General features: G+C 41.9%; 1 protein-coding gene across 7 annotated transcripts in view; it reads left to right on the forward strand.

Moving 5' to 3' along the window:
• iqsec1a (IQ motif and Sec7 domain ArfGEF 1a) overlaps positions 1–25,809 on the forward strand; it is a 97,032-nt gene that overhangs the window by 41,016 nt on the left and 30,207 nt on the right. Inside the window, exon 1 of one of the 7 annotated variants that reach the window (XM_042408865.1) lies at positions 934–972. The exons of 3 other annotated variants lie outside the window; for them this stretch is intronic. In XM_042408865.1, coding sequence (XP_042264799.1) covers positions 950–972 — 23 coding nt within the window. In that variant the 5' untranslated portion in view covers positions 934–949. Of the gene's footprint in view, positions 1–933; positions 973–9,378; positions 10,170–12,377; positions 12,931–19,756; positions 19,833–25,809 lie in introns of those variants that run through there. 3 more of the 7 variants (XM_042408862.1, XM_042408863.1, XM_042408867.1) reach the window with 3 other exon arrangements.

A 25,809-nucleotide genomic window follows, 5' to 3' on the forward strand; every position in this document is an offset into this window, starting at 1 on the left:
GGAATGTTCATATGCCTCCATGATCTGATCTCTGTTTTAGTCCTGTATTGTTTTTGTTTTTTTCTGCAGACATAATTAACCAGAGCTGTGCAGCATCTTTACCTGTTTGCACCATTCCTCATTAGACTGGAAAGCCTCGTCTGTTTTGAAAGACACTACAGAGAAGTGCATTGATTCCAGAAGAGAGAAAGATGGAGAGGAGGGGTGGGGGAGTGGAAGGGGGTGAATATGTGAGAAGAAGAGAAATGGGAAAGGAGAGGGATAGAAAGAGAGGAGAGAGGGAGTGAAAACAAAATGGGAGGGAGGGGAGAGAAAAGGCATGATAATGAGCCCTACCTCTGACACATCCTCCTGTTTCTATGGAGACCAAGGAGCCAATCGTGTGGCCTTGCTGAGGACTGTACTACTGAGAGCTGATAAGAGGGTGGATAGAGGTGCACACAGATGCGTCTGTGTGTTTATAAGAGGCGGTAAAATCTCCCAGCAGCTCTCCCGCAGGTTGTCCTCTTGCTTTTATTTAGGAGTGGCAGCCTCCCTCGGCACTGGTACCAGTAAAGAAATACCCACCATCCACCATGCTGTAAAACAGAGGCTTCTCATCAGTGCTTAACATACAGCTCCTTTAGCTTCTGGGCTCTATGACACACCCCTCCTCCTCCTCCTCCTCCTCCACCACCATCATCAGCTCCCCCCCCCCTACCCACCGCCAGCCTCTTGGATGCTCCTTGTTACATCACACACACTGCTCTCTGGCAGCCTGTGTTTGTGACTGGGAGGGAGAGGGAGAGTGAATGTGAGTGAGCCTGTGTGCGCACGCCGTCCCACCGTCGAGTCCCATTGACCAGCATACAGGATGGACAAACCAAGCGTGTGGCGCGCTGTGGTGAGCAGTACGGACCCCAGGCGAACGCGAGACCCCGGGTCCCACTCAAGCAGACCAGGCTCTGCAATGGGTTACCGGCTCTACGACATGTGAGTAGCATGTTTAGTGTGAATGCTGTTGAACGGGCAGACGGTCTCGCCTGCCTGGGCGGTACTGGTGTAGCACTCATTCATGGAGACAGCAATCGGGTGGGTGGCGGTAGAAAACTCGGTGTCTACCTCTCCAGTGTCTATGCTGAGTCACTTACGGCATCCAGACCTTGCTCTGTCCTCTCATGTTCCCTTCCTGTGCTCTTAGTAAACAACATCTCCCTCCTGGGGAGGGGCGGCGAGGTGGAACATGTTTGTGTGAATGGGATGAAAAGATTTCAACGAGATTAATTAAAACCATGTGTCTTGATACAAAGTGATGAAACTGGAGTGTGTTTTGTATTAGCGAGCCTTCTATTATGACTGAAATCACAACAGAGTCATGTGAGCGACGGTTTTAGAGCCTCGGGTGGCTGGGAAAAATTAGTCATTTCTGGATGATGCTGTGACAGCTCTGACTGGGCACATGAGTTCCTCACAGCTCCCTGCCGTATATTTGTGGGTGTGAGTGTGCTCTTCTGTGTGATTGGTACAATGTGTGTGTGTGTGTGTGTGTGTGTGTGTGTGCGTGCGTGTGTAAAATGCGGCTGGGTCTGAGCTGTTATTTTTGGGATGGTGTTGAGTCCTACTGGCTGAGAGTGGAAAGCTTGCATTCAGTGAATCATGTCAATTCTGATGGGATGAAAGGTGGACAAAATTAAATTGTGTTGTTTTTTGGAGTTTGTTAGGGTTTTGATTTTTTTTGTATGATGCTCTGTACACACAATCCACCCTCGCTTAGTGCACAACACCTAAAGAATTTAGCTGAATAAGCATTCTGCTATGTTATTTCTCCGCAGAGCCACATTTAAGTTTGCTTTCCTTCTTGTGGCATTTAGCCTGCATCAGTTTGGACCCTCTGATTCCTTTGCAACCCTGTAAGGGTAAACATGTATGTGAACACATGCATCTTTCACACATCTACTTACCAGCTGGTGCATAGCGTTGAACTGAATTACCCTGTCATGTCATGATCTAATACCATACATAGGGATCAGTCATTTTAATGAATATGAGACCTTCACAAGTCTCCATTGGGTCCTTCACAGGCAATCTACCCCTACCATTCACTGGATTAAATCTCTGCCTCGTTTCCATGTGTACAGCACACATTCATACACGAGTACATTCCTCAGATTCTCAAGTTCCTTTAGTGTCCCAGCAATTATAGTTTTTTTACATGCTTGATTAAAGATAACATTCCTATTTTTGCTGTTGCATAATAAGCAATTGAACACGGTGTGTGTGAGTCTGTGGTCTTGAGAGGCTTAGCTGATCCTCGTTTTCTTACAGCTTTAGCCCAAGGAGAGCTTTAACCACAGACAGTCACATGACTGGGCCGAGGGGCAGAACTCAGAAAGGTGAACGTGCGGTACAAATCAATGACTTTGTGAAAAATCCGCTGTTGCTGTTAGGGGACATAGGAGATGTGCCTCAGATTGACATTAATGTGTTGGCTTGACTCTCTGTCAAACAGACTGAGCCTCACAGTGTCTGGCCAATACTCCTTTAATGAGTATCTGGAGCAGGATGAGTCTGTTCTGTTGTAAATGTCATTTCATCATTGCTGGCAGGCCCCGATTCCTCTGGAATTCTAATATTGTGCCTGCAACACTGGAAGGCTAAGAGCAGGATATCCTGAGCTTAGTTGAAGGCTTCCTTGGCCTTTAAACACATTACACTTCACTACTCAGGCCTGAAGGGATGCAGAGGTTGCCTTAGGTTGAATATTGTAAAATACGACAGGATGTGAGGTGTGCTTTGTTCAGTCCAGCACACTAGCTAACTCTGCATGCAAGGCACGCTGAAGAAAGAGCAACTGAGGCATTTATAAAGTCTATTCACACCAGGTTTGTCAAAGTGCCGTCATGTGTTCAGCACAAGGACAAGGAATTTAGTTAATTGGTTGTCATACAGTTAACTGGTGCGGAGGAATGTACAGCTGGTGCACACGCCAGGGAGAAATACTATAATATCACATTGACATTTGGTGCGAAAAACAAGATTTTATTATGTTTTGTGAAACTGTACAAAAAATTCACACTGTAATGATGATTGAGTTGGTTTTGTCTGAGAGGTTATGACGTGTGTGTTTAGTGTTTGTCATAGGTCTGTAAATACTTTGCACCTTTATTGCTGCCCTGCTCTGTTTTTCAGTAGTTGTTCACCTGATTTATGCCTTAAAAAGGTATTATTTCTAATAATATGGGAATTCCAGATTATGAAAGGTATGTATGGAGTTGAGATGTGTATGTCTATTTTCAAAACCAAATGCTTGTTAACCCTCTCTTCCGTGACATCACCACTCAGGAGGTTTGATATTTGTGCGTAGATTATTTTCTGGGATTAACAATTGCTTTCCGTTACCCAACACACTGAATATATAACATTGAATGGACAATATGGCTAATAAACATCAATGGGCTTTACCCTTCATTGAGATAATGTCACGCATTCTCAGAGGGCATTCATGCCATAAAGCCGGAATACCTACTCCCCATTATTGGCTGAGGGAGTCTTAATGCAATGCCCCTGCTCAAGTGACGCCAGTGCTGATGAAAAAGAGAGTGCGTCACCAGAGCTGACAGCACATTCCTCTACTTTGAGCCGGAGCCTTTGACAGCAGAGTGTGCTAGGTCTGCAGACTGAGAGAGTGCACAAAGACAACTGCCACCATAGCTCTGAATATGCCTCCAAATGTAGGATGCATGCCGCTATTGCATAAGAGAACAACTGCATACAATGTGTTGCTTTGCCAGCACATGGGCTGGCACAGAGCACGCTGTCAGTTCATATAGCGTCATTGGATGGGGGCATAATGCTACAGAACTGAGTGAGTCATTTGTTAAAGCAGGGATACACGCTGTATGTATGCACAGGCCTGTCATCATAATAAGCCTTTGATTTTTCACTTGTCTGATAGCTGCCATAAATTACTACAGACTTCCTGTAAAGTGGACATGATTGTAGCCATTAATGCTCCATGATTATGACTTTAGTCATTATAGCAAGGATATTTATTGATCAGCTCTTTGATCCCCTCTTAATGACTTTGACAGATAGCAGGAGATTAACACCCTGATATTTCCTCTTATGCACCAATAAGGATGTGCTGACAGAGGAGACTAGAATAGAGCAGATTAAAGAATAATAAAGAATAATAGATCATGAACAGAGTAGAACGGATCAAAGAAGAAGAATCACCTTACTGAGGTGTTTTGACAGCACAGGTGTTAGATAGCTCCAACCATAGATCAGTCAAGCAATGTGCTGTAGCTTTTTTTTTTTTTTTTTTTGTCCTACCAGTGTTACAGTAGCATTTTGGCTTCTGTCAAAATAGCACAAACTTGGATCAGGCTGTGCTCAGTCAGCTCAAAGCCTGTCATTTGCACACTAAAACATCAGCAGCTGGACATTTGCAGGCTGGCGCTGAGTTTTCAGTGGCTGAGTTTGCAGCTGGAGCCGTGTCAGCCCATGTGTAAGGATTATCAAACCAACGGGAGCTGTTGGGCTCTCAGGGGCACATCTCAGCGAGTTAAAGTTTCCTCAGGGGACTAGCTAGTGCTGATGCATCCGCGGTTTAAAACAGCCCATAATAAGCCCCTGCCTTTGCCAATAGCAGCGTCAGAAGCGACAGCACAGAGGAGAGTTGGGTGCATCAGAAAAAGATGCATCTCCAGAACATTTTGTTCCTCTGGCAAAATTAAAAACAGATATGAGGGTATGTTTATCAGCAGTGATGTTATATAATAACAAGCATACCAAGATATCACTGAGCATGTTATCTGGTGTGTTAGTTCTTATTTCTAGGGTTTTCTGTTTCATAATAGGCAAAACGGTGCAACTTTCTCGCTTCAAGCCATTTCTCCGCAGTGCATACCGACTGACTCAGGCTTATGTATTCTGTCTGTACATGTGTTTCACTTTCATGACTCTGGAATTTCTGTGTGCGCTGTATTTGCTTACTTCATACAAGACCTGCTAATCCTATCAAGGATTTTAAACGGTGAATCATTGTGATGTGTTAACACTAGCTCAGTTATAAGCCAGCTCACGTTATTCAACAAACCGTATCATTTATATGATTATTAAAGAAGAAAAAAAAATCATCTCTTCTCCTATATAGTAGTCTTGAGTGGTGACGTTTTGACAAATACAGTCTGCTGTGTTGGACATGTGCACTGTGCTGTTGTGTGCTGGTGGTCCTGTGTCTCAGTGTACCCTCTTTGACAGGGAAGACAGCACTCTCCATCCGTTCTGTTGCTTGGCCTCGGGATATAAAAGGCCTTCAAGATAGCTGGCAGAGACCGAAGACTATGGGATCTACCTTCAGCCAGCCGCAGAAGATTTTCTCTCCCTCTTTTGTCCTCTTTTTCTTCTCCTTGCTATTTGTCTGCGCCTGTGCTTTCTGCTTTAATGCAAAGCCAAAGCTGGAGGAGTGAGTCTGTTGTGATTATGGATCTCTCCTCTCCTCATCCTTCATGCCTCTTTCTTTCTCTCCTCCTGGTTTTGACCCCCTCCACCCTCCTTCTTTTCCTTCTCTGCTATTCTGTCCTTTTTTTTCTCCCTCCACATATCTTCTACATGGCTGCTTTCGGGCTGGCGGGTGAACAGCTGTACTGTACAGTGTGTGTGATGCAAGAGCTTGTGCTCATGCAAAACTGCGCTGTAACTTTCATGTAAGATTATCTCCCCAGTGCTTCTCTGTAAAATGATATTAAATGATATTATCTGCCCTGCAGTATAAACTAGCATGCTGGTGAGATACTCTTGAGCCTCTGCGCCTCCCTCTTCGCCTGTAATGGCATCACCCTGCTGACTGCAGGACTTTAGTTTTTATCCCAAACGGCATAAAAAAGAAGAGGAAGTGGAACTGTGTGGCACACCAGTTAGACACATATGCAAAGAGTTGAGGTCTGACAGTGTAAACCAACATCATAAATCATCCTGATGTTCGGTTTTAAACAGCGGTTTCCATTTACTAATCCTAAACTGTGTCTTAATGATCTAAAAATACATGTTTTTGTGTAGAGATGTTGAAGTTGTTCACCAGAAATCCAAGGTCTCACACTTACTGAATGCCTATCTGATGCGGTACAAATTAGAAATAAATATGATGCATTGTGGTGAACTACTCTGAGTGAATCAACATGCCTGTCATGCTCCTCATTCCCCCGATCACATCAGCTCATTGGCTCCCGAGCTCTGAAAGCATGGAAGTTACTCCAATCTGCCACCAGGGGGTGAACTTTTCTAAGACATCCTCTCACACCGGCTGTCCTTCACACAGATTTCAGTACAAGCTTGTGTTTTCTTGTATACTTGATGAAATCCTAGTTATAATAATGGCTTTATCTGGATTTTTTTTACTTTTAGCTCAGTTTTCTATGATCTATGATGATTATCATACATAATGTTATCTCCACGTTTCTTCTTTGGCACCCTTATAAAAGGATGAGTTTGCGGAATGGCCTAGCAAGACAGATGAAGGGTCAGGGGTATGAATTAAGGTTACTGTCAAAACAGATCTCTTGTCGGTAGACCTTTTGGATCCCTTGCAGTCCTTTATAATCTTCCCTGCTCAATGTACTCATTCCTTTATGGTTTCTCCAGAGTGTTTTACGAACCTAAATAGGGCTCCCTGTCCACTTCTTTTCATTCAGCTCCTCGTTTCCCCTCTTCTCACACACCAGATGACTAGATGATTTTCTGCAGCTGTCCATTTTCTATTAAAGTGTTTATTGACTGCGTATCTCCAGCTCAGAGCAGGTCATGGTGAAATCCTTTGGAGAGTTTATCAGTGATTGACAGGGTCAATCCCAGGGAGAAGTGGGGTTCCTGCACTGTAATGCTCAATATAAGCCCATGTCAGTGCACTTATTCACCAGCAGCAACATTGAGACCATAAAATCTTGTCACAAGGCTTTTTGCATGAGGTAATTTACTGAGATGGATATCTGAGAAGATACGTCTTTTATAGCTTTTTGAATCTCAGAGACATTGTAGATTCATTTTGATTCAGTAGTAATGCAACTGGGATTTTAGACAGGAAGGAAGGATTTGTCATATGTCATTTTTAAAGCCTTGCCGTACTTCTCACACACACATACTGACTTTCAAACACATGTTTTGTTGGCTTTGTGTGACCCATTTGACCTTGACTCTGACCTTTGCAGAAATGCGCTGACATTGCTTTTTGGGGTTTATACGCTAAGTTGGGGAAGAGAGTAATGGTGGCTGGGAGAGTCCCAGTTGAGGCACTTATCATAAAACATGTAACCACAACATTCCAGGTTTGAATCCATCAAGGAACACGTTATCCCCTCTCTCCAGTATTTTCTGTTACTTCCCACTCATGGGTGAAATAAAGGTAAGAATGTCTTTCAAATAAAATAATTGGTGGTGAATAATTCGTTGCACCTCTTTGCCGCACCTCTTTCAAAATCCCCGAAAAATGTTGACACCTTGAACATGTTAACTCACAGTGAAACCGAAGGTGTAGGTGGTAGCGTGCAGGCATTGTGATAAGTGGAAAGAACTTTCATTTAATAGGCAGCTTTTAGCGCAAGCATACCAGCTCACCATGAAAACGGACATGCCAATGCATGCCATGCTGAACTCTCCATCAACTCACTAAATCATATCCTGTTGTGCTTGTGTATAGACACACTTACTCAGCTCTTTATCCTACAAAAAAACAAATAATAGCCTGTCATGTGTGTTTGAATCAAAGCCATCTGCCTTTCATGCCAGTTAATACTGCAATAATTGCTCTTCCTTGCCTTTGACAGACTCTAGCATGTTCTGTTCACAGAAACAGTGGGGTTTCCACCCACACTTACCACTGAAAGCAACTTCACATGAATTACAAAGAGGAAACTAAAAGGGTTCTCCATCTGGCATGACCCACATGAGTAAATCATCACGATGAGCAACAGGAATAATATGCATTTGGAAACAGTGGAAACAATATTTTTAAGTGCAGTCGCTTATACCTTTTTACTGTGGCATTAATTGTGCTTGGTAGATTTTATCTCCTGTGTTGGCCTCTTTTTCTAAATGTTATGTGCTAATCTGCTCTAAATGCGTCTTTACTTTCCAACAAATGATGTGAAACTTCACTGACATTCAAAAAACAAAAAGATAATCACACTAGTTACGTAGGGAGAATGTAAAATGTTAACTCACTCGCTGCCATTTTACATCAAGGCAAATTGAGATGAAGAGCACAGATAGAAGACGCTGTCAGTGTGTGGTCACTTTCTGTGAGATGTGTGTAAATCAGGAGGCCTGAATTGTGACAAAAGGCTGATGAATGGTTGTTTAGATTAATTAATTCCTTAGTTTCCCTGCTGTTCACACATGCTCTCAGTATAGCCTTTGTGTTGTTCTGGCCTTTCTATATCTTGGCTGGAAAAAACAGAATAAGGCCATATTGTGCCAGGAGCTGTGTGAAAAGAGTCATGTGGAGATCACTTGTCAACAGATCTAACTATCCCAATTAGTGTGTTAATGTGTAATATACACACATATTTGTGCGTGCTTGTCTATTTGTGTGTTTGTGCTTGCATATACGAGTCTGCTTGTTTGTGTAAATATGCAGTATTTTCAGTGTTTGCGTGTTTGGACACTGCCAGTGGCTGAATATTTATGAGAGGCCCCTCCACACCCCTTTCCCATGACTGCTAGGACCGGGTGGCACTGCAGCGTGGCACTGCATCTCAGGCAGAGAAAGAACAGCACTGTGCTTGTGTTCAAATGCAAACCCCCCCCTTTAGCAAGAAAAATAGAGCAACATTTTATGTCTTAAGTCTTATGGCTCTTCTAAGCAGCACATTTTAACATGCTTCGTGTTAAGACATGCACTTCTTTGATCCAAATTTAACAAACTGGTCTTTTTATACACAGATATTTCTGCATACCTCTGCCAGTGCACCATTCATACATCATCTCAGCCTTGCTTTTTAATTCACTTCATGAATCACTCTGTTGGCTATAACTGAGCATTTGCTCAATAAATCGTGTTGCTGTTGTGTTTTCTGTAACGCTTTCATGACCTTGATGAGTCAAACAATGCAGTATTTCCTTTATTAGACACTGACAAAACATGAGAGTGCTTGAAGCTCATATTTATTTGAACAAAGCATGTGTATAAACTCATGTGGTCATACAACATTGCAGCAGCCCCTCCCAGCATGAAAAGCCGACCAATCGCGGGCTTCTCTGCTAAGCTTCCATTTGAAGCTTCAGTAGTACGGTAGTGTTGCCCAGCAACCGGAATCGGCACATTTCTGGGAGGTCCTGTGTGGATGGCAGTGGCTGTAAGAGGGAGAGGGAGACAGAGAGAGCAAGAGGGAGAAGGGGGCAGAGATAGGAGGAGAGAAGGTTCAGAATTCCACTGGAGGAAGGAGGAAAGAGAGGAAAAAGGATGATGTTAGGCTTAAGAAGGAGCCACACTCATTAGAAAGTTTGTTCTTGCAGCAGAGGAGGAGACAGAAGCAGAGGGAGGCCATTGATGATCCCTGTTGAGTCTGTGCCTGTTCAAACAAGCGATGAGTGAGTTTTTAGAGGATACCTCCTCTTATCTCTGCTCCTATACATTCCAGTACCTGTGCCTGCTGGAGCGGTGCAGAGCTTCGTCTGTAGCCATGATGTCTCAGAGGATCCAGGGCTGACGCACTGTGTGGAGGGACCGGCACAGAGGACAGACTGACTGACCTGGATAAGAGCTAAACAGAGCCGAAGCAGCCACTATAGAGCTTCTTTTGGGTGGTGGATCCCAAGCATTAATACTTGGTCCAAATCAATCCTAGAGGGTTCCTGATAGGCCTGGCTTTCTGGGTTGGTGATGACCGAGACAGGTCCAGGAGTGATGTGGTTGTTCTGGGCGGGTTAAAACCACTCCGGCTGTCATCCAGTGGCAGTGACGAGGCTTGAGCTCCAGAGGAGGACAGACGTAACCCAACGTCCATGCCAGGGATTCACTGGCTGAAGAAATGAGCAGGGTTCTGTGCGTCTGGTGCCATGGCGCCTTTTAATGTTCTTGCTGCTGTTCTGCCCTGTTGATTGTCTGAGCTGAGGATGTGGAAGTTCAAAGCCTTTTGCCTGGATTACTGGCATGTGCTGTGTTTGCACCCACACAACAACTTTTATAAGAGGTATGTTTAAAGATGGCTGCAGTCATGTTTGGCGTAGATCATTTTTGTACTCTTTGTGCTATGTGTTTTGAACAACTCATAATTATCACAGAGCGCTGTCAGATTGTTGATGTTGGTGCCTCTGTTGAAGTGCTTCCAACATTAAGCAAATCAGTATGTTTTAAAACAGACTCTAGAATTACTTCAAGTGATTGATAGAGAAACTGTTGTGGTGCTGGAATCTACAAGCTGACATACTGGCTGAACTGAGAGAGACATTACTCAGGGGCGTGCTAGCTGGCTGAACCGTGATCAATTTCCCAGCGCAAACCAGGTTACGTCTGTTATTTTGTAGAAGCACTTGGTTAAGTAACTTGGCACTTTGAATGATCTTGTTTGTGTCGGTTGTCTGTTTAGCGTTGGCACTGCTGAAAAGAAGGAGATGAGCTGGCTCTGACTGAATTTATTCGTCTCTGTTCCACTGGGACTTCTCCCTGTTCACCTTTCACCTACTGCATAATCTATGACTGATTACTGAGTGTAGCTTTGCAGCTCGCATCAAGGTTGGCAAAGAAATCTATATTTTACCGTATGAATCTATAATGTGTTTTGAGGTTTGTTCTGCTTTCACCACAACATGCCAATCATGTCGTCAGATTAGATTTAATGCCTTTTGGTGACACTTCAAACAGTAAATCACAGCGGTAAATCAGAGGGTGCAAGATATATAACATCTTGAGGATTGTGGTTTCCTTTGATTTGAATTCATCATATTAGAGGAAGACATGTAGACGTTTGTGTCTCACAGTTTCCAGGTATGTTAAAAAGGTGCACACTCCTCTCTCACACTGTGTAAATTACATGCCCCATCCCCCTGCTGCTGTACTGAGTCCATAAAAAACCTCTCATGTCTTTTATTGCCTATCACGACAGATATCTGATGCTCCACACTCCATGCAAGACACACCAGCTCCTCAAACTGAGATGCACGTTGAGCCTGTTTATGCAAAGCAACCATTATTTCCTGGAAATGTCAAGAAAAGCAGGAATGTTTTTTCCGTGATGATGATGATGAAGGGCTTAAACATTTGTGCGGTTTCACTTTTTCCTCACTCTACCAAATTTCTGATACTCTATAATCTCACATGTATTTCAAGCTGCAATTTCAGTTTCAGAGTGACTGTAGTTCCTCAGAATTGTTACCCTCCTCTTATACAACACAGTTTAGATCCTTAGTTTTGCAGTTGTCAGACAAGAATCTGCCGTTATATTCAGCTACAATATTTTGGTCCAGTTCCCTCCTGCTACAGTACATCAGATAGATCTAACCGCTAATGTTTGCAGAGGTTTCCTTCATGCGCGTCCCGCCATGCAGATGTTTGATGTCTGAATCACAAACGAGCCGCGGTGTGAAGACACTGATACAGGATCTGTGAAATTCATGCCGTCTGTTACATCTCTATATGCTAATGCATTCACACACATATAAATACGCAGTTTGTCATAAGCGTTAGTATTCTGAAGGTGAGGAATACAGTATGTCCATGATTTATTAATAATGCATCACCGATTTAGCTGGCAACGTCTCTGAACGCAGGCTCTAGGGAATCCCCCCCAGCTGTAGGTGCAGCATCAGTAACACATGACTTTAGTATTATAATCGCCTTTTTTAGTCTGTTTTTATCTTCTTCTTGAGTATTTTTAGTGTTTCAAATCACAGACTTCTGACTAAATCATTAAATCGTCTGCTAACAGCTGATCTCAGTCTGACTCAGTGGTTGTTGGAATTATTTAGGATGATTGTTTTGTTTTTTTTCTCACACACTCTGAACAGCTCATTATGTGTCCAATTCCACAGAGTTACTGGAATATCATGGTCATTGGGCGTAACTCATTACATTGCTCAAGCTTCAGTGTAACATAGTCAGATTGTATCCTAGGACTGAGAGCTTGTTGTTAAAGCAAGGTTAGTGTAGTAACTCAAAACAGCCTCTCCCAGCTGCTGAACTGGGGTTCACCCTCCCTCCTGCGTTGCCTTCCCATTGAGAGCAGTGTGATTGTTGGACACAAGCCCAAGTATTACCATACACACAAATACTGAAAACTCTCCCGTGCTCTCTCTATCTCTCCATGTATCTCTATCACTCTATTTTCCTATCTTGCGCTGTTAAAGTCACATCCACATAAACACAAGCACACATCAAAAACACAACACAGGCCCTGCCCATCACCACTGGGGAGCATCTTGGGAGCAGCTGATGAGTCAAAGATTGCATTGGACAGAAGAAAAAGGAACAAAAAGGGAAGGGGTGTCTGCAGAGAGGGGAAAGAGGGCTGGTGTGTGGTTCGTTGTGGGTGGAGAGCTTTTGTTAAGAAGAGGGATGATTTTCTTCTGCTATACGTACTGGGCCTTTACCTTACTTGGTCATCAGGCTGCTTGCTTGGGCAGCAACTCTGAGCCCAACATAAACTAGGGCAGGGAGAGCTTCTAAAAGGCACAGACAAAGTAACTTTAGCAGCGAAAGAATGAATTTCTCTGTGGGTTTTCTATGGAAAGTGAAGGATGTGGGGTGTAATTTGTGGTCGAGAAGGGAGTGAGCACAGACTGTACTTCTTCTGGCTTCTTTAGGGGGAGTTGCTGCAGTTTTGTGTTTTTGAAACTTTTTTGAAACTTCCTCCCTGTGCCATGCACATTTTTTTCGGGCATGTCCGATGCCTCCGGTGATGTCACTGCCGTGTGGAATGCGATGTGGAAGTACTGCATTTCTAGCCGAACTATAAGGTAGGAGACCATCTGGCATAAACCAGTGTGGATGAGAGTGGCCTGCAGTATAAGTGGTGGTTGTTTTTTCGACTGACCGCAGCAGTCTGTGCAGATATTTCTGACGTCTGACTGATCAAATAACATTCCTGTCTATATGCTCAAGCTTGGTGGTTTCCTTTCCAGAACCATGGAAATATATTATCACTGGTTGAAAAGGCAGAAGGCAGACAGGGAACAGTAAAGACATTTTCAAGGTCTTTCAGGGCTGTCTGCTCTATCAAGGACATGTCTTTGATAATAAAGACTTAAGAATAATCTGGTCATTCTTTTTTCATCTGTCTTAAGCCTTTTTATCACTTATCTTTGTCTTACCGTAGAGGTGTACAGCATGAATGTCCTCTTACATACAGTATTCAAATCTCTCTCTGAATGAACACAGAAACCAGCACAAAGATATCTATTCTTCTATATAATGTAGAGAAGATTTTCTTTCCTCCTTACATTATTCAAAGTCCATAGTGACGAGATTATGTGATGAATTGAATGATTCATTTTGTCTCTTCCTTTGTACCTTTCTATGACATTCAACCTGTCACTTGATTATAGATATGGAGCCTGAAGGGAAAAGTTCTTTTCTACTTATGTCACTCCAAATGTCCAAACATACAGGCCTCTCCCTTAACTGCTTTTTGACTTTTGTCACCATTATTCTTTTTCAGATCATACATAAATGAATAAAATCACACTGGAGGAAGGCTCCCAGACATTATGTCGGTCATCAACCTAAACATACTGTATATACATACTACTGAACATATTACACAAACATTAGAGTCCGCCCCATACTGCATTTTTAGGGCGGATAGCAATATAGATTTTGGAGAGATTGAAAACCTGATAACAATATCAGTTGATTTTAACAGAAACACATAACATAAACCTGGTTATTTAAGAGTTGTGATAATATATGTACTAAGTGGGACATTTTACAGTTGAAAAAGAAACTTCCTGTCCTGTCTGTCCTTATAAACCTCTCAATAGTACCTTTCTAACCCCCTTCAAAGCACTCCCCTTGAGATGCTATACACTTGTTCCAGCACTTCTCCCATTCATGGAAACATTTCCTGTAGTCATCTTTTGTCATCATGTCCAGAAGCCTCTGTGTTTTTTCCTGGATTTCTTCTACAGTGGTGAATCTTCTCTCTTTCAGTCTCAGTTTTAGTTTCACCAAGCTGTAGGCGTACGCTACCCAGCTGCAAATCCAACAACTACACCCAACTCTTGTTGTATTGATGGCTTCTGGGAATTCTTGGGTCACTTTCGTATGCTATAAGCTAATGTCACAGGAAAATATTGGCCAGACAATTTATTGGTTGGGCATTTTTATACCATTATCTAGTCATTTACCTTACTTTAGTCAATAACCTCCCAAATTAAGCTGCTTCTTGCTCCTCCACTCCTTAAATTCTTGCCTCCCTTTGCTGTCTATCCTTTTGTATTCCCATCCCTTCCTATTTTCCTGCATGGTACATGGTGCGAGAAACAAATAAAACTATATTTTTGAGCCAATGAAGAAAGGTGTAGACATCTTGAATGCATTCATGCTAACTTACTAAATGTCTGAGGGATTAAAGTAACAAGGTGATACAATGTGTTTCTAAAACAGGAATCCTGTAGCAGTGACACCGTAGAAACCAGGGTACATCTGATCTGTCTCTTGTTCTGTGTCAGAGAGCGCAACGACTGCATTACTTATTTAATGCATGTAGATCTGGAGCTTGTCACTGGTGCATCCTTGTCCCATAGTGGATTTCCATGGGCCGGAGTACAGGAGGAAGCTCTGTGGAGTCTCTTGTGAATGAACTAGGATATTAAACACCTCCTGACAGAACTGCACTGCTTCATGGTAGGTAAATGGCTCCAACAGGACATTAACATAAATTGGTGTTGGTCTGAACTGGAACTCCTGCTGGAGAGCAGCTGATTTAACATCATGCACGTAGATCAAATGAGAGCAGGCACTGACTGCTTTGTCGGTCCCCTGCTTTGGTACGCTGGCTATATAACAAGTGAGGTCTTTTTTTGGGGGGGGGTTGAGAGGAACTGCTTGTAATGGAAAAGTAGGAACCTGCCAAAGCGAGCTTGCAGTTCCACTGTGCTGTGGTGAGTGAAAAAATACTCTCCAGGGTGGAAAAGCTTAGACGTGTCTAGGATGGAAGCCGTATTCTGGTCAGAAATGCCATGATGATGGAGATGCGAAGAGGTTGTTATGGTGGTTCTCAAGTTGCAGTTAGCTCTTAAAAGTAAAATTGAATGTTTTTCCTGCTTGTGAAATTGGTTCTGAGTAGATCCAAATTCATAATATTGTTCCTCTTGTAATTATAGTATTCATCAGTTGAATTGGACCATAATCACTCAAAGTGGTGCCAAGCCCAAATGTAGGTGCTCATAGTTGATTCAGCATATTTCCGCTCACCTGTTTGTAAATTTTATTTTTCATGCATGTCCAAATGCTTATCTAGCGGAAAATAGGTTTACACTGCAAGAATCTGTATCCTCTGGCTATTTCCATGGGCAGGCTTCCACAGTGGGGATGCATCATTAAGCTTGTTTTATTTTTTTATTTAGTAGCCATGACCAGAAAAAGAGCTTGATGCGTCTTTGTGCTTTGGTTTATCTGACATCTAAAGCACTTTATATGCACACAGGCTTTTTCTGATCTATGCTTAAGTTGCAGTCAGTGTCCAAACCTCTGAATAATTTACACTTGTGTCTCTCCCAGAGGGACATCAGCATTGTGTGGGAAGATAGTTTTTTTCCTCCTCTTTATATTACCCTTATATTACATTTAAGAATAATAGTTCTCTCTATAATAGTTTGCCTCCCTTGTTTTGCTGAAAGGACATCTGATCATGACAGTAATAAATAGGCTAATGTCCATGAGGGAAATTCTTATGAATAAACTACAGTCTCACTGTCTGATCACGTCGTATTGCTGCAGGGTTGCAACATTATGGGAGAATATATTTGCAAGCATTGCCTGTGCTGCAGTATCTACACTGCTCATGTTAAGCTGTACAGCTTTTGAAATGCTAATCATCTGAAGAAGCCAGTTTGTTTACTCTAATGCACAAGAATGCCACCTTCTAGAGAGAGCACTTTTCATGATCAGGATATTTACTGAGGTGTCTGATGAGGAAAATGCATACAGCACAAATAAACATGCATACGTTAGGAGAAATTGTCATGTTTCTCTTCTCTCAGTCTCCCAGTCTTCATTTTTGTACATATTATATGTACACTATGATTAAAGCAAGGGGCCAAAATATGTGTTGCCTCTGCTCTTCTCTTTGTGATCAGTGGGGAGGCTGTGAAAGCTCAGAGGGAAACACATGCGCTGTGTCTTTCTGTGGCTTTTTTTTTTTTTTTTTGCTGTTATTCTACTTTTGATGACATATTCCTTTGCATCTCTTCACAGCGCCTGCCTGGAGAATAATGAGGGTGTGTGCTGCATTAACTTATGTAATGGCGAGCGAGAGGAGGGGTGGGATGGGGGGGTTACTGGAGGAGGAGGGGAAGAAGAGAAGAGTGATGAGCTCATGCTGCTGCACTGCAGCTCTTATATACACACTCTGCACCTTGTGCTCCTTATTCCACGTGCACTCTCTTGCACGTACACCGTTTCAGTTTGTGTGCAGTTTATTGATTGATTCACATGCAAATGTGTATGCGCATGCAGACACAGACTAAAAGAGAACAGCTCACTATTGCATAATTAGTTCCCAATTTAGCGTTCTGCTGCAGAATCCAGAGGCTGGCATGCATGGTCTCCAGATCTTTATGGCTAATCTCGCTCAGTGCTTCTTCATGAATGGGAATTAGTGTGTGTACCCTGTCTTTTATACCTGCATCACTGGTGATACAGAGAGCTGATGCTCAGCTGTGAACAAGCTGAGCCCGCAGAGCTCATGTAGGTAATTGCTATAAATCCATCAACTCCTGTTCTGTGACAAAGCAGGCCCTCATTATCCAGAGTGTGTTTTGATTTATGTCAGAAATGAGCGAGGTGGGGTAGGGTCAGGGGACAGGGGGAGTTGATAATGGCATGACAGCGCATTTATTCTATAAAACAGAGTAGTCCCTTTGGGGGCTTTTCAGCTCTGTTTCAGTCTGCAATGAATAGGCGAATGAATGGATAAAATACTGCTCTTGGCAGAAGACTAAACATTAGAGCATCATTGTTGAACAGATCCTCAATGTTAGTATCATCAGCTCATAGATCATTTGTAACACAACTGGGAGAAGGGTCATACTGTGTCTGTATACTCTGTAGTTTTATTTTTTAAGGCTGATTAAAAAAAGAATTTAAAACCTTCAATCACTAAATATTAGACTTTGAACTAGATTTTTATTGCATGCATTGTGTTGGCCCATGACATTGTGAAATTAGCACATGTCCCTGAACGAGAGTGAAATAAGCATGCTGTCAGGGAGGCTGAGACTGTGGCTGGTAAACAGTCATTAAAGTTAAATGTTTATCCTGATTGGACTAATTGCTTCGGGCTGTGAGTAAATGCAGGCTTGTATTTTTCTATGTACACAAACATCTATATCTTCTAACGGTACGGCCAGTGCATTTTGTTTTTTTTGTTTTTTTTCTGTACAGCCTTAGCTGTTGCCTTGACAACTGGCCTCGAAGATCTGTGCACGTGCATGCAATTGTGATAAATCCTGCTTTCAATCTTTGGTGCACCATCCCCAGAGATGCATCTCTTTCCTGTATCACTCAGGTTACCTTAGTCACATGACCCTTTTTTCCCTCTTCTCAATGATATCATTCACAGAGGTTCATTCATGCTGCACAGATATTGTTTGTCTGTATTGATTTTTTTTTTATTTCTTTAGACTGCAATTAACCTGACCACAGAAAATGGATCAATATTGCACAGGAGTTGAATTATTGGTACTGATAATTACATGTAGATGGCTGTGTTTGCAGCTTGCTCTAGGTGTCAGGGCTTTTTACCCAGACTGGAGACAGTTCTTATCAAAATGAGGGCCAGTCAAAGCTGGATTTGAAGAGTCATTACTGACAAATGAGACTAAGAGATCAAACCTGTCTCCTCATACAGACCCCACAGCTTAAATGAGCTCCTTGGGGATACAGAATAAAGTTTCTCTCTAACTCCTTTCTCCCTGCACATTTTAAAACAATAACTCACCCACTAGTGCTTTACTTTACATCAACTTGTTTTCTGGACCCCCTAGAGTAGGAGTCTTTTGATCAGCCATGTATCCCCAAACCCAACATCAGTCTCAGTGCAGTGTGTTGACTGTACACTAGCACCATCTGTTGGTAGAGAGACTTCAGGACAGAGAACAGCCTCAAGGTCTGAGAAAATCCCCTATGACTAGTTTGAGGTCTTATGTTAATCTCCCTCCCACTGTGTGGATAGTCCATGGCTTTGGCTGCATTCTTCATAAAGAAACTGGGAAAGTTACCTGTCAAAGTCTGCTGGTTAATGGCCACTCAATCAACTGATTCAGGCACTCCACTGTGAGCAAGTCAAGGGCAGAGAGCTAAGAAATTAAACAATGTGAGATATCTTAAGTCAAATAAAAGAGCAGTCCTAAATTCCACTGTGAGTCATCAGCGAGTGGAGAGAAGACAAATTAAGGCAGATGGGGGATCTTGCCTTGTCTGGAGTCCCACAGAGGCTGCTAGAGCCTTGTAGCCTGTTTCTTTGGCTTTCCTCCCAGATAGCTGCTATAGAGATTTACTGCCAAGGTTTACTCAACTGTTCTGATATAATAATGATTTACCTGGGAGCAAAAAATCATACTTCTTTTTTGGTAGAACGACTGACAAATCTCTGATTTTCATAGTCTCACAGACTGAGTTGACTACAGACAGCTCACACAGTTATCATACTTGCATAATACAAAGAGAAACAGAAAAGTTTCTGACTCACAGTTTTGGTCTTTTTTCTGACAAGTGACATTTTTGTTTAGGAATGGTCAACTGGACAGAACTGGTCAGAGCAGGATACAAAAGCAGAGGAAACACAAAGAGGTGGAAGTTTGCAGGATAAGATTTTACACAGTGTTACTTACTTAGAGATACAGTGTCAGCTGCCACAATCACATCTTATACTCTGACTCTTGTTTCCTTCCCTAAGTGAGTAGGATAGAGTCACTGATAAGGATTTTTCACCTGTTTTTAAGGAATCCTGTTTTTGATTGTCCGCTGACAAATTTAGTTCTAACAAAGTAACTATATGTGGATAATATTCTTGTCTTTCTTCAGATATAGAGGTTGTTAGATAACCTGTTATCTCACTACATTTTTGATAGTGCTCTGGCTGTCTGAGGATGTGTTCTGGTTGAGAGCTCAGATTTCCCCTTCGGCAACGCCATGTGTCCTGAAGAGGGAGGGGAAAAAAAACAATTGGTGACCTTGCAGAGCTGCAACACACAGGCTCCGGAGTCCAGACGCGTCCCCACTGAACCACAGAAATCAACACGGCAGCTGAATAAATGGCCACGGACTATAGGGTAGAGACATGTTGGGGGGGTCGAAAATGAGAAGACAGCTGATGGAGGAAGAGAGATAAACAAATGAAAGAAAGAGGGATTCAAAGAAAGAGTGAGGCTGTGAGTGACACAGCTGAGTGAGGCAGGGGGAGGGCGCTCCGTATGAGGGGAGCCTCCTCTTTTCATTGACGTTTAGGAGAATGTGCTGATTAGTGGAGAGTAAATCAGTCAGATGGTGGTTCCCAGTCCTCTGCGCCTGACGGAGCCGGTGTATCTTTCCAGTAACCACGGTCACCTTACCTTTCCGTAAAGAGCTGTAGCAATTTGTCATCAGTGACCGGATCAGGTTGCATACTATGGGCCAACCTGGAGACAGATGTGTGGAGGTAGGTGGGCTCTGTCCTGAGGGTGTGTTTGTGTGAGTGTGTGTGTGTGTGTGTGATCTCTCTAGCTGTGAAAGTGCAGGTTCATGTAGGTGCTGTAGCAGAGACAGCTGTTTACATCGTTCGACACCGTAAGTGTGTGTCATGAAATCACTAGACAGAAAATTAATTAACAATTACGATCATCAATTAATAGTTTATGATTTTGTTAAGCAAAAATGCCAAACATTCTCTGATCACAGCTTCTTGAATGTGAGAATTTTTAGCTCTTCTCTCTTTTATATCATTGTAAAATGAATACTGTCAGATTTTGGACAATTGGTCAAACAAAAGATGGTATGTGATAGGGCTGCAGCTAGCGATTATTTTCATTGGTCAATGAAATGTCAGAAAATAGTGAGTCAAAGGTGACGTTGAAGTTGAAAACGGCAAATTTTTTGGCATTTTTGTTTAAAAAATGCCTAAAAAGATTATTAATCATTATCAAAATTGTTGCGGATTAATTTCCTGTCAATTGTTAAATCTCTATGTGAAGACGTTACCTTTCTGATATTTTATAGAGTAAAACCATTAATAGATCTAAAAACTAACCAACAGATTAATTAGTAATGTAAATAATCATTAATTGCAGCCCTGCATGAGAGATGCATAGAATAAAAAGTGGATGAATGTGAGTGTATTTGTATGGAAAGTGTGTAACAGAGCCGTTGATGCTCGTACATTGGGGTGCCAACGCTGCTGCTCTGTAGTCTGATGTCACACTCACGCTGATGCATAGTGCCAGGAGGGAGGGAGAGCAGAGAGGAAGAGTTGTTTGTGTTTATTTTGCCTCTTAGTTAGAGTCAAAATACATCTTTAGTAAGTCAAGTAGCACTGTATATTTAAGCAAACGTGTGTATTTTGCCATCTACTACAGAATTCCAACAAGTTTTGCCCTCTATCCCTCTGTGATTTATGTTATGTCTCTGAACTGGCCAACTCTCTATTTCCAATCCTAACTACTCTCACATTCCTGCTCCTGTGAAGCATCCTGTTTACATCTTTTCAAAGAAACCTATAGCAGGACTGCAGATCTGTTTGCGCCAATTGTCCGCGAAGAGCTCGTGTGCTCAGTCCACTCGGACCTGCTCTCATTATAGACCTGTTAACAGAATGGATGGCTTAGCAAGGCCATCATTAGAGCCTATTAGATGCACAGAGCGTGAGACGGCTTTTCTCTCATCAGTCATCAGTCTGTACGTGAGAGAATACAGAGCTGCACTGTACTGAATGTATGCACACTGCTTCTTTTTACCTCCCCTTTGCATTCTGTCTTTACATCATGTGCAATTTGCCCCTTCTTCTCAGATCCATCTTCCATTTCTATCAGTCCCCACCCGCTCCTCCCATCTCCTCTTTCTCTGTCCTGTGTTTACACTCTGTCAGGTAACATGTAGTGTTATCTTGTTGTCCTGGTGCAGGATGTTGCTGAGTTACGTTTTGTGTTACGGCAAATAAGAGGCAGAATTCCCTCCTGGAATCATTAGGCACAGCGCAGCAGCTATGAATCTCAATTGCTTTTTATTACACAGAATTCCTTAGCGTTTCATCATTAAATGCAGTGTTAGGGCAAAAATGGTGAACTGGCTTTTCAGGAAATGCTTCCCATTATTCTGTATTGTATCCACATGGGAAAGTAAAAAGTTAAAATAAGGTCTCAAAGCTGCTTGAACGTGATGCGGAGAAGCAAGCATCTCCCAAAAGCATCTTCAACCTTATGCTGAACAGATGTTTATGCGCTTGAACAGGAGGTCCAGCGGATTATAAAGTGAACCTGTCACGCTCACACTGGCCTTCCCGTGTAACTCAAAGCAGCAAAGACTGAGCTCTTTGCGCTCAACTCCAAACACATAAACAGATTATACAAGGGAAAAGGATGTCATCCTGTTTGCTGATTTGCCATGTCCCTCCCTCTGAAACTGCTCCTCCCAGCTGTCACTGCAACATTTATGCAGTATTCTACTCAGTTTCCTGGTTAAAGGTTTAAGTGAGGCAATTGACCCTATTTACACTGTAGACTTGCTGAACAGATGGGATGGGAAAGTGTCTGAGAAGCTGACATAGTGACTTAACTATGTCCCTTTAATATATCACAAGTCTGAACAATGTCTTGTTTACAGTGTTTTTTACAGTGAGGTTTCCAGGTAGTTCGCTAATAGCCAACAATAACATTTTAGTTTTAGCAAAACTAGCATTTCCAATAGCATTTTATCAATCTGGATCCGATATTGAATACGCTTATCAAATCCAATATGTCAGTTTAGCTTTTAACAATTGAAAAAAAAAAGGTCATAAGCAACTGAATATCTAAGAACAACAAAAACAAGGAACAGGTCAAAGATTCCAAATTTGTTATAGAGATTCATTACACTTTGAGATGAAAGGAATAGTTTGACTTTTTGGGAATAAACTTTCTTTCTTGCTGAGAATTAAATGAGAAGGTCAATATCACTTAAACTAGAGCCATCTTTAAAAGTGTTGGTAGGTAGATTTTTTTTAAACCCTTTGGACAGAGCCAGACTAGCTAGTTCACTCCAGTCTTTATGCTAAGCTAGGCTAACTTCCTACTGGCTCTTGCGTCATATTTAGCTTACAGACATCAGAGTGGCATCTCTTGGCAAGAAAGCAAATTCTATGTCCGAAAATGGCAAACTATTCCTTTAACAAATTCAGGTTTTACCAACTGGAATGCAACCCTACTACCCAGGCTAGCTAGCTGCTAGCTAATGTAGGCCAAATATATTAAAAACACATATATTTCTAAATGATGTCTAATACCTATTTTGCTTCCCAATGTTTATGTGTGACTTTGTATAATATGGACTTTATTACCTTACCTTATTGGGAGACTTGACGGATAACTACGACCTGCAAGGAGAGGATCACGTGACCGACGAGGATAGCCGAGCTAGCACTTCTGCTAGCCAGCTAATCTACTAGCTTGTTTTACTACCAACTCAACTACTGAATATTCATAATGAATTCATTTTGAAGGGAGGTTAGATGCTATAGATGCTACTAGTATTTAGTTAGTTTCTCATTGTTTTAACATTTGTGAATGTTTTACGTTGTTCCAATCACACCAAAGCCACACTTAAGAGAGGTGAAATAATAAAGAAACACAGTCCATTGATTATGAAACTTTACCATGTTTTTCTCTTGGCTGTAGAGAGTTTTGCTTATTTTCTAGTTGTGTTTATTCTTTATTATTTGTCTTATGTTACAGTACAACTAGACAAGCTAGTTTAACTGTAGCGCCTTAGACTGTCGCCATTGGTCCTATGATCCTCCCCTTGCAGGTCGTAGTTGTTTGTTGAGAGGCTCCCCTATACAATTCGTACCTGAGTGCATATAAATTCAATACTGCAGATTGTGGGAATAAGGTCAGCAGCTCAGAGGTAGACCAGATGTTACGTGTCAGACAGCTCTTTCCCATAAATGGAATATTGCTTTTTCCACCAAGTTACCAAAGTTCTGCCAAGCCAATATATCAAAAGTGCAAAATGAAAGAAGAAAGCCAAGTGAACTCCCAGAATTAAAACTGTAACTGTACTGTTGAAGCAGCTTGAGGAAACAGACTCCACCAAAAGAGAAAACATTCTCAAATGGCTCATGTTGATCTTTGTGTCAGTCATAGATTATCATGCGGGTGTGAGTACTACTCTCTACTGATACAACCTCCTGCTTTTGACTGACACCTGAGGCTGTTAGGAAGTTCAGTTGATTAAAATGACAGAATTAGGCTGAGCTTCATTGAATCAAAAGAGCCCCAAACCAACACATCAGTCTCCTACTGTAGCTGCTCCCTCGACTTCTCAGGCAATTTGTAGGATCCCAGAAAAATGGGAGGTAGAGAAACATCCTCCCTGCCCTCTGCTGTTTCCACGTCCTTGTCCAAGCACATTTATTTTTGGAATTGTGCATCATGGAAACCCGAGAATAAGTCATGCTTTAGTAAAAAAACAAAAAGTATCAATATTACATGCCTCCATTGTCTGCTCAGTTTTGATTTGTGTGTTGCTCACACTGACATCTCAATGATTTTGTTAAAACTGACATATCCTGACATGATTACAATTTTTGACACAATGACCCAACTCCCCGAAGTGCTAGTTTGTTATCCTGCAGGCTGAGAGAGCTGGCACGGGGGGTCTCTAATAAGTAATTGAGGGGCTACAGATCGATGGGCCCTGCAGCCAGCAGAGACCCGGCTGCGCATTTAGTCAATAAAGCAGTAAGCTTTATGGAGCGTACATAAAACCACCAAGGATACAGCCAAGGTAGCACAGAGACTTACTCTACATTTGAAATCCATTCCTCTGTAATGACATGAATTTGTCTTGTTTTTATTATTATTCTGAGACTCCTCTGAGCAGGGCTAGTGTGTTGCAAGCTTTGTGTTAATGTTGATGTATGATACGGATGGCTGGCTCTTCTCTAGCTCACCCCTGAAGGACCTGTGTTGTTATTGAGTTCCAATGCATGCTAGAAAACGTCCAATAAGCTTTGCTAGCGTGTGAATTAAATGGAAGCCAAACAATATCAGTCGCTGTCAGGTAGTTTGTCACAGAAATGGTGAATTAATCCATATGCCCCTGTGTAACCCTCTTTTCTTGTCTCAAGTGGAGGTTATTGAAGGCTGAGAGAAATGAAACAATAAACATGGTGCTGCATAACCCCCCCGCCCCTCAAGGGGTTGTTATCAAGAATTTGAGTCTGCTTGTTATTCTCAGAATGTCTCTATCGTTCTGTAAAGCCAGGCCTCATGTCCTACCTCGCCTGCCTGAATGGGGCGTATGTTGAAATATAAGATCTGCTGACTTGCACCCACCAGGTCTTGTGGAAATGTGGTATGAATGGAACTTGCACACTCAGGATTATCTTGTTCTCCTGGAATATGTCAACTTGAATCCATTTCTCAGCACTCTCGTGACCTGCACAAAAGGTTTCCTCTCAGCTTCCTTTCACATTCCCGAGCAAAAAGAATGCGGATCGAGGACGAGTGCTTTATCTCTGTGCTTTTGTTCTGTGATTGTTTGCTTACCGGTTGTCTAGAAAAATGATTTACTGACTAATTTTCAAATTTCCAAACAATGCTTTCAGCTCATTGTCAACCTCCCAAAACTGACATCCATGTATATGAAGACATAATCAAGAGAATCATGAATAATTTCTTTTTCAATTCCACTTTCATTGTGAAGGTGCATTCGACTGTGGCTTTCAATTAATATTTAAATACAACTGATCAAGTTTTCATTGCAGCTGGGGGGGAAATCTCATCACATGTAAAGTGATCCTGAGTTTTCTCATGTCGGTTCTTTGATGATTTGATCTGGAGTAGAGGTCGTGTTTTGCTTATATGTGCAGAGTTTTTGAAAAAAAAAAGAAAAAAACATAACAGTCAGGATTTCCTTTAACAAATGGGATCCTGACACAGCAGTTTCCCCCGGTTATTGACTTTCATTGCTGGCCAAACATATTGTCTTTTAAACAGACTAAAAAAATAATTCTTATTTGAAAATAGTTCTTACTTGATCAACATATTGTAGCAAATCCATTTAGATTTCCTTTTCAGCCCTATAAGAAATATTTCTAATTTCTCAACCTGTGTAGTTTGATTTTTTTAAAATATATAACTGCTGTGTTTAAGTTAATTAAATGACTTGAATCACAACAGAATTATGGGAGTAAGGGATCTTCAGTTTCATGACTTGTATGTACATTTTGAAATTTCTGGTGATATTGTCACATAACAGTTTTTGCGCAGCAGATCATGACTGAACTTATAGCTGCCTTCACTTAACCACATCTGTATTCAGTCCTTCAGTCAGTTTTGGGCACTCTCTCCTAAAATAACATTATGTTTCCTGAATGATTCTATCACTGTCAGCCTAATGAGGGCCATTAAAATGAAATACATTTTGTGCTTTCACTTCCAAGA

Source organism: Thunnus maccoyii, chromosome 4 (genome assembly GCF_910596095.1).
Source record: "Thunnus maccoyii chromosome 4, fThuMac1.1, whole genome shotgun sequence".
Classification (NCBI taxonomy): Eukaryota; Metazoa; Chordata; class Actinopteri; order Scombriformes; family Scombridae; genus Thunnus; species Thunnus maccoyii.